The sequence below is a fragment of the Medicago truncatula genome, chromosome 8, assembly GCF_003473485.1.
Source record: "Medicago truncatula cultivar Jemalong A17 chromosome 8, MtrunA17r5.0-ANR, whole genome shotgun sequence".
Taxonomy (NCBI): domain Eukaryota; kingdom Viridiplantae; phylum Streptophyta; class Magnoliopsida; order Fabales; family Fabaceae; genus Medicago; species Medicago truncatula.
In genome coordinates this window covers 5,663,217-5,677,743 of record NC_053049.1, presented here as the reverse complement: position 1 = coordinate 5,677,743, position 14,527 = coordinate 5,663,217, and the positions used below count along the sequence as shown (strand labels likewise).

The 14,527-nt window shown below is 32.3% G+C and overlaps 2 protein-coding genes across 2 annotated transcripts; both read left to right on the top strand.

Annotated features, from left to right (window-relative positions):
* Positions 1–3,739: 3,739 nt before the first annotated feature.
* Positions 3,740–6,934, top strand: LOC112417290 (uncharacterized). The gene has a single exon (XM_024772821.1). The coding sequence runs from the start codon at positions 3,740–3,742 to the stop codon at positions 6,932–6,934; it is 3,195 nt and encodes a 1,064-aa protein (XP_024628589.1).
* A 677-nt stretch (positions 6,935–7,611) lies between these two features.
* On the top strand, positions 7,612–11,519 carry LOC120577454 (uncharacterized). Its single transcript, XM_039828985.1, has 10 exons — positions 7,612–7,890; positions 7,974–8,183; positions 8,264–8,512; positions 9,380–9,967; positions 10,048–10,259; positions 10,342–10,506; positions 10,597–10,704; positions 10,788–10,857; positions 10,981–11,076; positions 11,177–11,519. The coding sequence occupies exons 1-10, from the start codon at positions 7,612–7,614 to the stop codon at positions 11,282–11,284; spliced, it is 2,085 nt and encodes a 694-aa protein (XP_039684919.1). The 3' UTR covers positions 11,285–11,519.
* Positions 11,520–14,527: the final 3,008 nt, after the last annotated feature.

Sequence of the window (14,527 nt, the reverse complement as noted above, 5' to 3'; positions counted from 1 at the left end):
TCCCTTTTCGAAGGTACAACAGATCATTAGAGATTAGATTTTTATGGCACTCATATTATTTTTGAATAGACAGAATTCAATATGATGTTTTGTTTGCAAGTATATTATTGAAGTGAATTGATCTCAGCGTATGGATGTACATCTAAATCAACCAAGGTACAATCACCACCTGTTTTGCAAGTACATGTCATACTCATAAACCAAATTAACACTCTCTTTCTAAGATGTCATACTCATTATTCAATGAAATTCATATAAATACTACACTTTAAAAATGATAAGATCCACGTGAGTTTAACTTAATAGAAGAGTGGATTAAGTTAAACATAATAGAAGAGTGAGTGTTGGAGAATCGTAAAAAGATAGTTCGTAAAAAGATAGTGTTCCTAACTTTTAAAAATAATAATAATAATGTAATTTGACTTCTTTTTGCGACTTCTTTCTTTTTATTGTCATAAAAACACGCCATACTAAATTGACACCCGAATTTCAGAGACGAGTCTGATTATGTACATTTTCATGATGTCTCACAACTCGGTCTCTTCTAGTTAAAATTCAAACTTTGATTGTTGCGTTTTGAGAGTTTAACCTATTCTTTTAAACATAATTCCTTTTTGTTCAAAGCAATTTTTTGATTTTTTTTATAGGTTTCTTTCACTAGAAATAATCATATTTGAAACATTTTAGACAATAAATACCGGTAAATCTTTTGGTTGCAATTTAAACATTGGTTCTCCACATTAAGAGTCTAACCTTTGACCCAACTTCTATCGATGGTTTCGTCAAAAACTTTAAAATGTTACATATATGAAATTTCTTATTTATATATTATTTTTTGTGTAAACTTAGTATCCTTTACGCGCATTACGAAATCTTTCAAGACTCATAAAATCTAAATGAACAACTAGTACAAAATATACTTTATAGATTCGTGCTTAAGTCGGTTCGTTCTGCCACCCGTCTTAAGAATTGACGCGGTGGCAGTTTCGTAATTATTTTAAACTTCCTTAAGTCGGTTATAAGATTACCCGACTTACGATTGATAGAATATGAAAAGATTTTTTTTTAATAAATTCCTTAAGTCACTAGGCTGACCAATTGACTTAAGAAGTCTTTTTCTTAAGTCGGTCGCTTCAACACCCGACCTAAGGATTTTTCTCTCTATTTCTAGGTGAATCATCAACTTTCACTATTTTTATTTATTTATTAATTAAATAAATAAACTAATTAAATTTATTAATTAAATTAATAGTTGTTTTTAATAAAGAAATTAATTAATAGTTATATGTTTGACAAAAAAATAGTTATATGACCTTTTTTCCGTAACAAAAAAAAAACAATTTTTTTTATGTCTCAACAAAAAAAATAAACATTTTTTTCTTCAAAAGAAGTTTCTCTTGCTTCAGTCTACTTAGTACTGTGAGATTGAGATTCATCGCAGCAGCAACAACACCATTGTCCTTTTCATCGCGATCGATTAACAAAAAATAAACATTTTTTTCTTAAAAAGAAGTTCGTCTCGCTTCAGTCTACTTCGTACTGTGAGGTTCATCGCAGCAACAACAGCAACATCGTCCTTTTCATCACGATTGATCATTGTTCCAGATTCACCTCAACTGTTAGGTATTTAATTTAATCCACTTGATTATTAGAATGATTCTCGTAATTATCATTGGAAATTTTCTATGATAGTAGTGGTGACAGTGATTAATTTGATTTCGTGTGATTTCCATATTGACCATTAAGTGTTTGATTATTTGTCTAACCCAAAGTTTCCTCCAATGGGTTTTGTTGTTTTGTTTGATTGATCGACATTTGAAACCCCTGTTTTAGATTTTAAACTCTAAGTACTCACTAGTTAGTTTTAGCTTAAGTGGTGGCTTTGTTAGGGAATTGTGTTAAGCCCTGTTTGGACACAATGTTTAATTTGAAACCCCTTTTTTAGATTTTAAACTCTAAGTACTCGCTAGTTAGTTTTAGCTTAAGTGGTGGCTTTGTTAGGGAATTGTGTTAAGCCCTGTTTGGATACAATGTTTAATTAAGTGCTCATAGCATTAGGGCATTTTATTCGAATTCTGCTAGTATTTGACTCCCTGCTAATAATTGATACTAAATTAATTGACTTTCTTCAACTTAGAGACTACAATATATAAACCTCAATTGATTAGTGAAAATTTCCTTTATCTTGTTCTGTTTTGATTTAAGTCTTATGATTTGGAACTCATTTGAATAGTCATGAAAATAGTTGTGTGTATAAATTGCTAAAAAACGTTGATAATTTTGAGTTGAATGAGTGAACATATGGTAGGAAAGGTGAAAAATTCCTTTATCTTGTTCTGTTTTGATTTAAGCCTTATGATTTGGAACTCATTTGAATAGTCATGAAAATAGTTGTGACTAGTATAGGACATCGTCAATATTGTTAGAAGCTAGAGACATAATGGATAAAATGGTGTTACATATATGTATCAGAGTGTATAACATAGCTAGGAAGTGCTTGGATCCACCTTATCAATGATCTTGTGTCTGGTCTATAAATCTGAAGGTTGAATGCACTTGCACAAAAATCTTAAATTATGAAACTCTAACCACCCTACATACTATTAATACCTTGATATTTATTTTTTGTCATCTTAGCTATACATAGAACTATTGTATGATACTTTTGTGCTAACAAAATTGCACAAAATCAGAGAAATTCAAAAATCATAATATGTCCAAATTACAACTAAAACTAAGGTAGGAACCAGTTTCTTTTGATATGTTCAAAAATCTAAATTGATTTACAAAGATCTAAATTGACATACACAATTCAGTGGCTGCAGCTGAAAAGAAAAAAAAAGGATAAAACCAAAATAAGATGGTATGAGAGGTGTCCATAAAAAAAATTGAAGGTCCTTATAGTAGTAAGAATCTCTATAAACAGATTTCATTTTTCTAGTAGGGAAGGGGAACGGTAAATGTAGATATTACCCAATGTGTTTCAACTGAAATATGTTCAACATATACAAAAGAAACATAAGTAAATGTACTAGAATGAAGATTATGCCAAGTGCAACATTCTTGTGCATACTTCTTTTTTATTATTCACCATTCATCTTCATTCAAACAAGATTAATTAACCGAGTCAAATTGTTGTAATTTAAGCCTATGTAGTCAAAAAGGTATTATTTATTTATTAGAGGCTAAAGATATTATTTATTTTTAATACAAACTATAAGCAAAAATATATGTATGTGGGGCGTCATTTTCTAAAAGCAAAGGTTTTAGAAACAATGTCTTCAATTAGGCATTTAGTCTTTTAGAAGAAAAACAAATATATGGACATATTGAACTTTCACTTTTCTTTCAATCATTAACAAAGTATAATTATGTGAGCTGTAAAACAAAAAATTTAATTTAATTTAACAGACTTATTAGATATAGTCATGGACTTTAAAAAGAAAACTTTAGGCATATATGAGATGTGTGAACTTATCTTCTAGAATCATTCAGTTCCTATGAGAAAGCATATGCTGAAGTTATTACTTTAGGCCTCCAAAAATATTTCACTCACTTTTTTTTTGTTTTGAAGGCACGTAATTAGGACCTTTGACACCCCATTGGCTACACATAGTCTTTCCACTAGCTTCAGTCTTTTGGACTGATAACTAGACTAATCTCTGCCTAGGTGTAAGTCACATACTAAGTGACTTACATAACGAAGGTTCACACCTTCTAAAGTTGGATGAAACAATATATGGATCGCAGTTGGATGAAAGCTAATCGTTTGAGTGAAAAGTATGAGAAAGGAGTGGAAGAGTTTTTACAATATTGTGAAAACCTTCCTAACAATAACGGGAAGTTCCATTGTCCTTGTGTTAAGTGTGGGAATAGACTTCCATTACTTTCAGTTGAAGAACTACGAAATCATCTAATTTGTGAGGGCGTTTGCGAAACTTATACCAATTGGATATGGCATGGTGAATCGTCAAACATCCCAGATGTCTCGGAAAGAGATGACATGGACGTTGAGATGGACAATCAGATGGAGGACATGATTTGCGATATTGGACAGGAGGATTTTCAGCGTGCACATGCACATAACAATTTACGCGCTAACAATGAATTAATATTGTACCCAGGGTGCAAGAACTTCACGCAGTTATCTGCAGTGTTGAGATTGTTCAACTTGAAGGCGAAAAATGGATGGACAGATAAAAGTTTCACTGAACTTCTTGAGCTGTTGTGCGAAATGCTCCCAAAAGGCAACACATTACCGAAACGTAACTATGATGCAAAGAAGATATTATGTCCGATGGGTATGGAGTACAAGAAAATACATGCTTGTCCTAATGACTGCATATTGTACCGAAACGAGTTTGAGGATGAGAAGCAGTGCCCTACATGTGGGCTATCACGCTACAAAGTGAAGGATGGTGATGATGATGAAAGCTTAAAGCGTCCTCCTGCAAAGGTGTTATGGTATCTTCCAATAATTCCAAGGTTCAAAAGATTATTCGCTAATGAAAATGATGCAAGGAATCTTCGATGGCATGCATGTGATAGGGAAGATGATGGACAAATTCGTCATCCAGCTGATTCATTGCAATGGAAGAAAATTGATGAATTGTATTCGGATTTCGGTAAAGAGGCAAGAAACCTTAGGCTTGGACTTGCTACAGATGGAATGAATCCATATGGAAACTTAAGTAGTACCCATAGTTCATGGCCCGTTCTCCTAGTTATCTACAATTTATCTCCTTCGATATGCATGAAACGAAAATACATGATGTTATCTATGATGATATCGGGCCCAAAGCAGCCAGGAAATGATATAGATGTGTATCTAAGTCCCTTGATTGAAGACTTAAGAATGCTTTGGGAAGAAGGTGTTGATGTGTTTGATGGCTATTCTCGGCAGAATTTCAAGATGCGTGCAATGTTATTTTGCACTATCAATGACTTTCCTGCATATGGGAACTTGTGTGGTTATAGTGTTAAAGGACATAAAGGTTGCCCTATATGTGAAGAAGAAACATGCTTCAAACAATTAAAACATGGAAAAAAGACTGTTTATCTTGGGCATCGAAAATTTCTCAAACCTAATCACCCGTATCGCAAGTTGAGAAAAGCGTTTAATGGAGAGCAAGAGTTTGAAACTGCTCCGCAAGCCCTAACTGGTGAGCAAGTTTATCAACGGGTGAAGGATGTCAATGTTAAATTTGGAAAGAAAGAAAAGAACAAAAAACAAAAAACCACTGAGAAAAAGATATGGAAGAAGAGGTCTGTGTTCTTTGATCTTCCCTACTGGAGCAGTCTAGATGTTAGACATTGTATCGATGTGATGCATGTGGAGAAAAATGTGTGCGATAGTGTAATTGGAACACTTCTCAATATTCATGGTAAAACAAAGGACAATGTGAATGCTCGTTTAGACATGGTTGAGATGGGCATACGACAAGAGTTAGCTCCGCATTCAGCAGATAATAAGAAGACATATTTGCCTCCGGCTTGTCATACGTTGTCTAAACAAGAGAAAACAAGCTTTTGTGAGTGTCTACATACATTAAAAGTTCCACGAGGTTACTCTTCAAATTTCAATAGTCTTGTCTCAATGGAAGATTTAAAATTAATTGGCATGAAGTCTCATGATTGTCACGTATTGATGCAACAACTACTACCGGTGGCTATTCGTGGCATATTGCCTAAAAAGGTCAGAGCTATCTTAACTAGGTTGTGCATATTCTTCAATGTTATATGCAGTAAAGTAATTGATCTTCGAAAATTAGAGGAGTTGGAAAATGAAGCTGCTATAATCTTATGCCATTTAGAGATGTATTTTCCTCCGTCTTTTTTTGATATCATGGTTCACTTAATTGTTCATCTAGTGAGAGAGATTAGATTCTGCGGTCCTGTTTATTTGAGGTGGATGTATCCAGTTGAGCGATACATGAAGATCTTAAAAGGGTATGTGAAGAATCAACATCGTCCTGAAGCATCTATTGTTGAAAGATACATCGCAGAAGAAGCTGTTGAGTTTTGTAATACTAACTATATGCCAGAAGAGGAAGCGATAGGAATTCCCAAGCCTCAATACGATGGAAGATGTGGAGGTATACAAGGTTTAAAACTTAAGAGTTTGGACTCAGTGGAAGTACTTCAAGCACATTTGTATATTTTGAATAATATTGATGAAGTTCAACCTTACATTTCTACTCACAAAAGGATTGTCAAGGAAAAAAATTCTCGAATGAATGAAAAATGGGTGTTAAAAGAGCATAACAAGACTTTCTTGAAGTGGTTTAAAGAAACTATTTCAAATGACAATACGTGTTCTGAAAATTTAAAATGTCTAGCACGAAAACCTCAGTTTGATGCCATAAGTTGGACCATCTACAACGTGAATAATTTTACATTCTATACAAGGACCAAGGATGACAAGAGTACGGTTCAAAATAGTGGGGTTATGGTTGTAGCCGAGTCTATGCACTTCTCAAGTTCAAAAGATAAAAATCCTATCATGGCATCAATACCTTACTACGGGATCATTGAAGAAATGTGGGATATTGATTTCGTTACACTTAAAGTTCCTATTTTCAAATGTAAATGGATTGACATAAACAACGGCGTCAAAATAGATGAATTTGGTTATACATTGGTGGACCTTGGTAAGATAGCTTATACGAACGAGCCTTTCATTATGGCATCTCAAGCAAAACAAGTGTTTTATGTTTCTGATCCTTCTAACAAAAAGTGGTCAGTGGTTCTCCAAGGTAAAATCAGTCACGAACCTAACAATGACAATCTGCATTCAACGCTATATACTTATGAGACTCCTTTCACACAACGACAATCTACTTCAATGGAGGAAACTTTAGTGGACGATGTGTATGCCACTCGTGATGATCATCGCGAAGGGATATGGGAAAATATTCAATCAAATCAATCTTAGTTAATAAAATGGTGACTTTTGTTTCAATTGTATCATAGAGATTCCAAACTTTGGAGTATCAGTCCATTAGAGAAGTAGTTAATAGTTTTACTTGTGAAATTGCAGTCCATTAGAGAAGTAGTTAATAGTTTTGTTTTCACAGAGAAGCATATGACTGTGATTGCTGGGATATTACTTTGTAAACAAAGTGACTTCTCAAATGGTGCTTACCACAATTCATGTCATTTAAATTATGAAACTACTTGATCTTGCTTTTGCATTTTTATTTTTAATGTTTTCGCTCGTTTTATTTGCAAACTCATCTGACTTCTATATTAATAAAAAAAAAAATATCTTTTTGCCCTTAACGAATGACTTCTAGTTTTATGTAGAAGTAACTTACATATGGAAAAATTTATAATTTGTTGAGATACAAATCCATATTTGAATTTTCATTCTATTATGACACTGTGTATCAAGTTTGTAGTTTGGGTTTTGCTACTGTTATGATAATGAATAGTTTGACTTCAATTTATTAGTGTCAAACCTCAGTATAATCTCATTTTTTGCCTACTCTTCTATTTTCATTTCCTTGGTGAGTTTAATATGCAATTTTTAATTGATTCTTGGTCACTATATTAATGGTATTGAGCTTGCATTGTTACTAACTGTTGTTATGTTTCTTTTTAAACAGACATATGGGTGATCCAGCAGGTCCTTCACAAAGTGGGTCGAATACTCAATCTAATCGAAAAAGGGGAAGAGGTCGCACCCGTATGAAGAATTTGAAAATGAAAACTGCACATGGTGAGAAATTACCAATTGAATTCCAATCTAATGGGTTACCTTCAGGGGAAAACGCGAAAAGGTTCAAGCTCCAGGTGGCTTCCTTTGCTCGAGAGTGTACAAGTATTCTGATAAGTGATTGGAATAGTGTTCCTGATGCCACAAAGGATGAGATTTGGAAATCAATCACAGTAATTTTTAATTGTGTTTATCAATATTGTACTTAACTTTAATTTTGTCATACACTAACTCCTATATTTGTTGCGTAATGTAGGCTAAATGGGATATGCCGAATGATAAGATTGTGAAAAAGAAAACTATATCGTACGCGGGTGAGCGATGGAAAGCATTCAAATATAGTTTAACAAGTAGGTATTTATTTGATGGTGAAAATATTGACAAGTCTCCTATGGAGACTTATGATTTTATTGATGAGGACATATGGCAGGAGTTTATTAGGACGCGAGCCGAACCTTCCTTTCTGGTTAGTTTGATTTATTATGTAGTTCTTGTATCAAGTTTCATTTTAGTATTACCTAATGAATCAATGTGTTGTTTATATAGGAGAAAAGACTGAATGCACAACAGACTCAAGCTCATAATAAATATCCTCATAGATTGTCTCAAGGGGGATATGAATTACTTGAGAAAAAGATGATGGAAGAAAAATTAAAAGAAAGACAAGAAGCAGCTGGAGACATAGAAGTTCCACCTCCATCTCCACCTCAACGTCATGAGAAGTGGAAAAGAGCCAGAATAAAACCATCAGGAGAGTATACATCAGAAGACACTCGTGTTGTTGCAGAGACAATTGTAAGTAAATGCTTAAGTTCTTTTTTCCAACTTGTAAATATATTGGATCAAAGTAATGATTTGAAGAAAAGCAAAAAGATATTTTTAAAAGCACTTAGGATCCAACAAAAATGATCTATATATAAACAATCAATGGAAATTCTCACTGCCTTATCTTGGTAGAACATTAGAAATTTGATAGCTATAATTTTTCTTTTTATTGTTGATTGTGTTTGTGATTATGTATTGGCTATTGGTCAATTCCACGGTCCAGTTGAAACTAATGGAGGTTGTGTAGTTGTGCTCATGCTAGTTTATTAACAAGCAATTGTTTTGTCATATATTTTATTAATAGAAACTACCTATAAGGCTGTGATGATAGATCAGGAAAGTAGTATTCCATTGTATTGTGATACAAAAAATGAGCAAAAAAATGTGTAATCATATATAGGGATTCTTATTTATAGACCAATATGTAATACCATTTTTTAACATCGATAAAAGTGAAAGTTTATTTACTTTCTCATGTAGCTTTTAAGTTGTATTTCTTCTATGGAATGGTTGCATCATCCATCATCATTCAAATTATTAAATCATTGAATCACAAACAGAAATGCTAATTTTCCAATAATCACAGACACAAATGTTATTGCCTAGTAGAACCACGTTGATTCATGAAAGTGTGTTAAACTAGCACAAAATGTCTTCATATCTACTACTATTTAATTTAACGCATTTGAGGGGACATATGGATTTGTATTTGACCATGAAACATGTGAGCTGCAATTTTCTTTTTCTAAATTGTTTATTATATATATATGCATAGTTTCATTGTCAGTCTTGTGTGTATTATAAATAATGATAAATATGATAAATTTGATGTTGTAGGATTCTCTAGTGTCAGACGGATTTGTGCAAAATGGACGTGAGGACATCTTGGTGAAAGCCCTTGGGCAAGATGAACACCCTGGTCGTGTTCGTGCTGTTGGTCGAGGTGTGGGAATTCGAGAATACTTTGGATCAAAATCTCATTCCACCCCGTCTGTTATCAGTGGTGCCCAACTAGCAGCATTGACTAAGAAGATTACACAGGACGTGCTACAGACTCTTCGCACTCAACCAAATCAAAATTTCCCAATTTATTCTCCTAATACCACTCAATATGTTAGCTCAAAGGACAGTTGCTCTACTGTTCCACAGACACCAGATGATGAAGAGGATATCGATATCCCAGAAGAGTGTGAATTGTATGTTGATGGAAGCAATTATGTGGTCGCACATGCTAATGTGTACAACCTAGGGCCCACTATACACAATCAGGTGCTAGCTAATGATATGGTTAGAGTGGCTGTTACTAAGGTGATAGATGCAAAGGCTCAAGTACCTGTGCCCACTGATGAGGTGACAACAATTGCTCAGGCTGTCAACACTTTCATTAAATGGCCAAAAAGACTTTTGCGAGTTATCACTAATAAGGTATTTATTATCTTTGTGTCTATCACTATTTACACTTCATACTGTTTAGACTTGTGTAATGTTTTATTATAATGGTTTAGGATGTTGATATACCTATGAAAGTTGATGTTCCACAAAAAAAGTCAGAACCTATTTGTCAAAAATTGATAGTGAAGGCAATGTACATGGAACAAGATTTGAAGTTTAAGGCTAAACATAGTGGGATTGATATTGAGCTACCAAGGGATGATATCATGGACTTGTGTTTGGGTAAAAAAGAATTACACTTGACTATTTTGCAAGTGTGGCTCACGTAAGTATATTTTGTTTGTAAATTTAATGGTCATTCAATTACTTAATTTTATTTATAATGAAATTTTGTTGCACTATCTTAGGTATCTACACCGTCGTTGTGTTGAATTGGGAAAAAGTGGAATGTACGGATTTCTTGATCCGTATTACACTCTTGCTCAAAATGACCGAGTTAGTGTTCAAACCTACATTCAAAACACAATGGACCATAATAAAAAGGATTTGTACCTAGCTCCTTACTTTAACAAGTAATTTTTTTCCCCTCTCTTTATATTCAATCACTTGTAATATAGAGATTTGAATTTTACAAATAATTTAATTTTTTAATGCCCTTGTAGTCGTCACTGGCAGTTGCTCATAATTAATCCTAAGAAGCGTGAGGTAACCTTTCTCTGTTCATTAGGAAAGAAGCCGTCGGATAAAAATTTACCAGTCATTGTTGATTCGTAAGTATTCAATTTATTTATTATACATGAACTGTCATATGTTTAATGATATAAGTTTAACGATTAAGTATTGATTATTGTAGAGCTTTGGAAGGTTATTATAAGCTACAAGGGGTGAGAAAGCATAGTAAAGTAGTATGGTTTTATCCCACCGTAAGTTGTTTACACATGCTACTACTTCATCTATCATCTTTGTCGTGTTTCTATATTAAATAGCTTCTGTTTGTAATAATATTTACCGATTAGTCGGTCACATTTGATCATATTCAATTTCAGAGTCGAAGGCAATCAGTTTCTTACGAGAGCGGATACTTTGTCATGCTACATATGTTGAACATCATATCCAGTGGTGTTGTGGATTCATGGATGCAAGTATGTATAAGATTTTTTTAACAAATATTATAAATTAATTAATTTTATTCTTACATGCTAATATGATAAACTAATATTATGTCAACATTTATTTATTTAGATATTTGCGGATTCAACTCCCTTTCAAAAGGATGAAGTTAAAAATGTTCAAGAACGCTGTGCAAATTTGATTCTAGAACTTATCAAAGCAAATGAGGATTCATTGTAGTGCGAGACTGGTTTTTGGAGCAGGTGGGGGGAGTAAGCTTTAGTGAGACTGGTTTTCTTTTTTTAGCAATTGGGGTTTTAGCTTAGTGTTAGCCCTGTTTTGAGTTTTATATTATTTGCATTTTGGTTCTACTATGTACTTTAATCTGTCGGTGCACAGTGGCAATATTTACTTTCTAATGACATTGAAGTTCAATGGTTTATTTTAAATAATACATGTGGATTTTGGTTATGCACTTTAATGTATCTTCCTATTACACTGCAATATAGTGCATTGGATATTCTGCATGCATGCAGTGGACAAAAAAAAAATGGAAGCCAATTCTGCATGTGTGCTATATAAAAAAAAAAAAAAAAATATATTAACTTTTTAAGACGGTTAAAACTGTGCGACTTACGAAGTTAATATCTTAGGTCGGGTAAATATTAACTGACTTACACATTGAGGCCTTAAGTCGGTTGCTAAATCCGACTTCAAAAGCTGAAACTTCTTACTACGGGAGCTGTTAGGTCGAACGCGTGCCCGACTTACAAAGCTTTTTTAACTGACTTAAACAATGAGGCCTTAAGTCGGTTGCTATACCCGACTTAAAAGGAAGAAACTTCTTACTACGGGAGCTGTTAAGTCAGCCGCGCGCCCGACTTAAAAAGCCTTTTTTAACCGACTTAAAAAGGGTTTTTTGTACTAGTAAAAAACTCTCCCATAGATTTTTAACTCACTTATATATTATTTAACACTCTCATTTTTAACATCCACAAGTCCTAGCTCAACTGACAAAATGTCGAAATTGTTAGGCCAGATGCCATGACCGGGGTTTGAACCCCGGTACCTCCACTTGTGTGTGTGAGTTTATAATGGCTTTGCCATTTCGTCTATATACCAAAAAAAAAAAAACACTCATTTTTATTCAATGTAAAATTTAGGGTTAAAAGGGTTTACCGCCCTGTAATACAGGACACTTTAGTATTTCCCCCTGTAATTTATTTTTTTAGATTTCGTCCTTGTAAAATAAAGATTCTTCAAGATTACCCCCTGAGCCCTGTGACTCAGCAGTATCTATGATGTGGCGTTTTTTTTTTTTTTTCAATTTTTTTGGATGCCACGTGTAAAAAAGAATTTACATGTCATTTATAATTAAAAAAAAGGGTGTTGCTAACCAGTGCCCCTGGGGCACTTGTTAAGGAGCAATAAATAAACAGATTCCACTTATTTTACTTTAATTAAAGTGATAAATAAGGTAACTAATTAAAATAAAAAAAAATTATATTTAATAGTCCGTTAAATTTCCTTTTCCATTTCATATTTACATTTTTATATCCTTTTCATTTCTTAACAAATTTTTTTCTTCTTGTGGATTTTACTCAAACCAATTTTTCTTTCCGTAAATTTTTTGTGAATCATATTTTTTTTAAACCAATTCACGGAAGCCTATGCATAATTAGCAACATTTTCAATTAAAATAAAATCTAAAATAAATTAACAATTCCAAAGATAAAACACAACCAATTAAAATCTTTTTAAAAAAATCTTTTTAAAAAACGAAATAAAATCTTTTTTTAATTATTTTTTAAAAAGCTAAAATTATTTCAAAAATCAGAAGAAAAAAAAAAACTATTTTTTTTTCAAAAATTTAAAAAATCGAAATAAAATCAAATTCTTTTTTCAAAAATTAAAAAAATTGAAATTTTTAATTTGAAAATGAAGTTCCAGATTTTTTTTAAAATACTTCCTAATTTCAGAAAAAAAAATGAATTTTTTATTTTTTTAAATAAAAAAAGAATTCGTAAAAATTCAGGAATAAATTTTTTGAATTCTTTTCTAAATTCTAACTTAATATTTTTCCCATCAATGACAGGAAAACCCATATGGTAATACCATTTCCATTCTCGAACTTCAAATATTTCCAAATATTCCAAAAAATTATACAAAGATTTCAAAAAAAAATCCGAATTAAATTAAAATTATAAAATTTGAAAAAAATATTATCTAATTTTTTTAAATTTGTAAAAAATATTTGAATTTTTTTCTAATTATTTAATTTCAAAAAAGAATTTATAAAAATTCTGGAATAAAGATTTTGAAATATAAACTATATTTTTATTTTATTTTGAAAATTAAATTAAATTTTAAAAAAATATGGAACTTAATTTTTTTAAAAAATCTGAATTTTTTCTGATTTTTAATTTTTTTTAAAAATATCTGAATTTTTTTCAATTTTTAAATTTTTTTATTATAAATGACATTGAAAATGTATTTTACATGTGGCATCCAAAAAATATTGAAAAATAAAAAAAATGCCACGTCAATAACACAATAAAGATTCTTCTGAGTCACAGTGCATAGGGGACAATCTTGAAGAATCTTTATTTTACAAGGACGAAATCTAAAAAAAAAAATTTACACTGGGGAAAACTAAAAGTGCCCTATATTACAGGGGGGTAAAGCCCTATTAATCATAAAATTTATCTACTCGCACTTCAAATATCAACAACAATGCATATACTACACACATCTGAAATGTTTCAAATTATATTTCACTCTATAAACTTAATTTTTACGTTGAAAATTTTAAAATAAAGAGAAGAGTGGTGATACATTTTAATTATTGAGAAAAACTGTGAAATTCAGTCTAGTCCCTAAGAAAATACATGCAACTTTTGATCCCTAAGGAAAAACTAAGACAGCTTGGAGCATCTCAAAACGATAGTATCTTAACAGGTTCGAGAACATATGATATTATTGTGAATTCTGGACAAAATCACACCAATGAATAACAAAGATGTGTGGAGCAAATGAAGTGGTAATCAATGAATAAAGTGTCTCCTAGCAACAACAACAAAAACAGACCTAGATCTAAGTGTAGAGCATCACCACAAGCATAATTAAAGCAATAGAGATAAGCTATGAAGGAAAGGAACAAACACACCAAGATTGTTGACCCAGTTCGGTCCAATATGACCTAATATGGGGGAGAGAGCATCCCTCCAATCCCCTATGATGAAAGTGTTACAAAAGAGTTACAAGAAATTAGCTTATAAGCTTACACAAGAGCAAAACCTAATTTCTACCCATTTTGAGTCACCCACACTCTCAATAATGAATCCTAAGAGAAAAACACAAAAGGAAGCTTTTTGATCATTCCAATGGTGAAATCTCACTACCCAAGGTGTTTACAATATTTCCCAACCCAAGAGATCCTCACTACAAAGACACTCAACCCTAAAGTTACCTCCTTTGTAATCC

Excerpts from the sequence above, each read along its gene's own strand:
- LOC112417290 (XM_024772821.1), top strand. The coding sequence starts at position 3,740 with ATGGATCGCAGTTGGATGAAAGCTAATCGTTTGAGTGAAAAGTATGAG.
- LOC120577454 (XM_039828985.1), top strand. The coding sequence starts at position 7,612 with ATGGGTGATCCAGCAGGTCCTTCACAAAGTGGGTCGAATACTCAATCT. Across the intron at positions 8,184-8,263 it reads GAGCCGAACCTTCCTTTCTG|GAGAAAAGACTGAATGCACA; the intron begins GTTAGTTTGATT and ends TTGTTTATATAG. Across the intron at positions 11,077-11,176 it reads TTGTGGATTCATGGATGCAA|ATATTTGCGGATTCAACTCC; the intron begins GTATGTATAAGA and ends TTATTTATTTAG.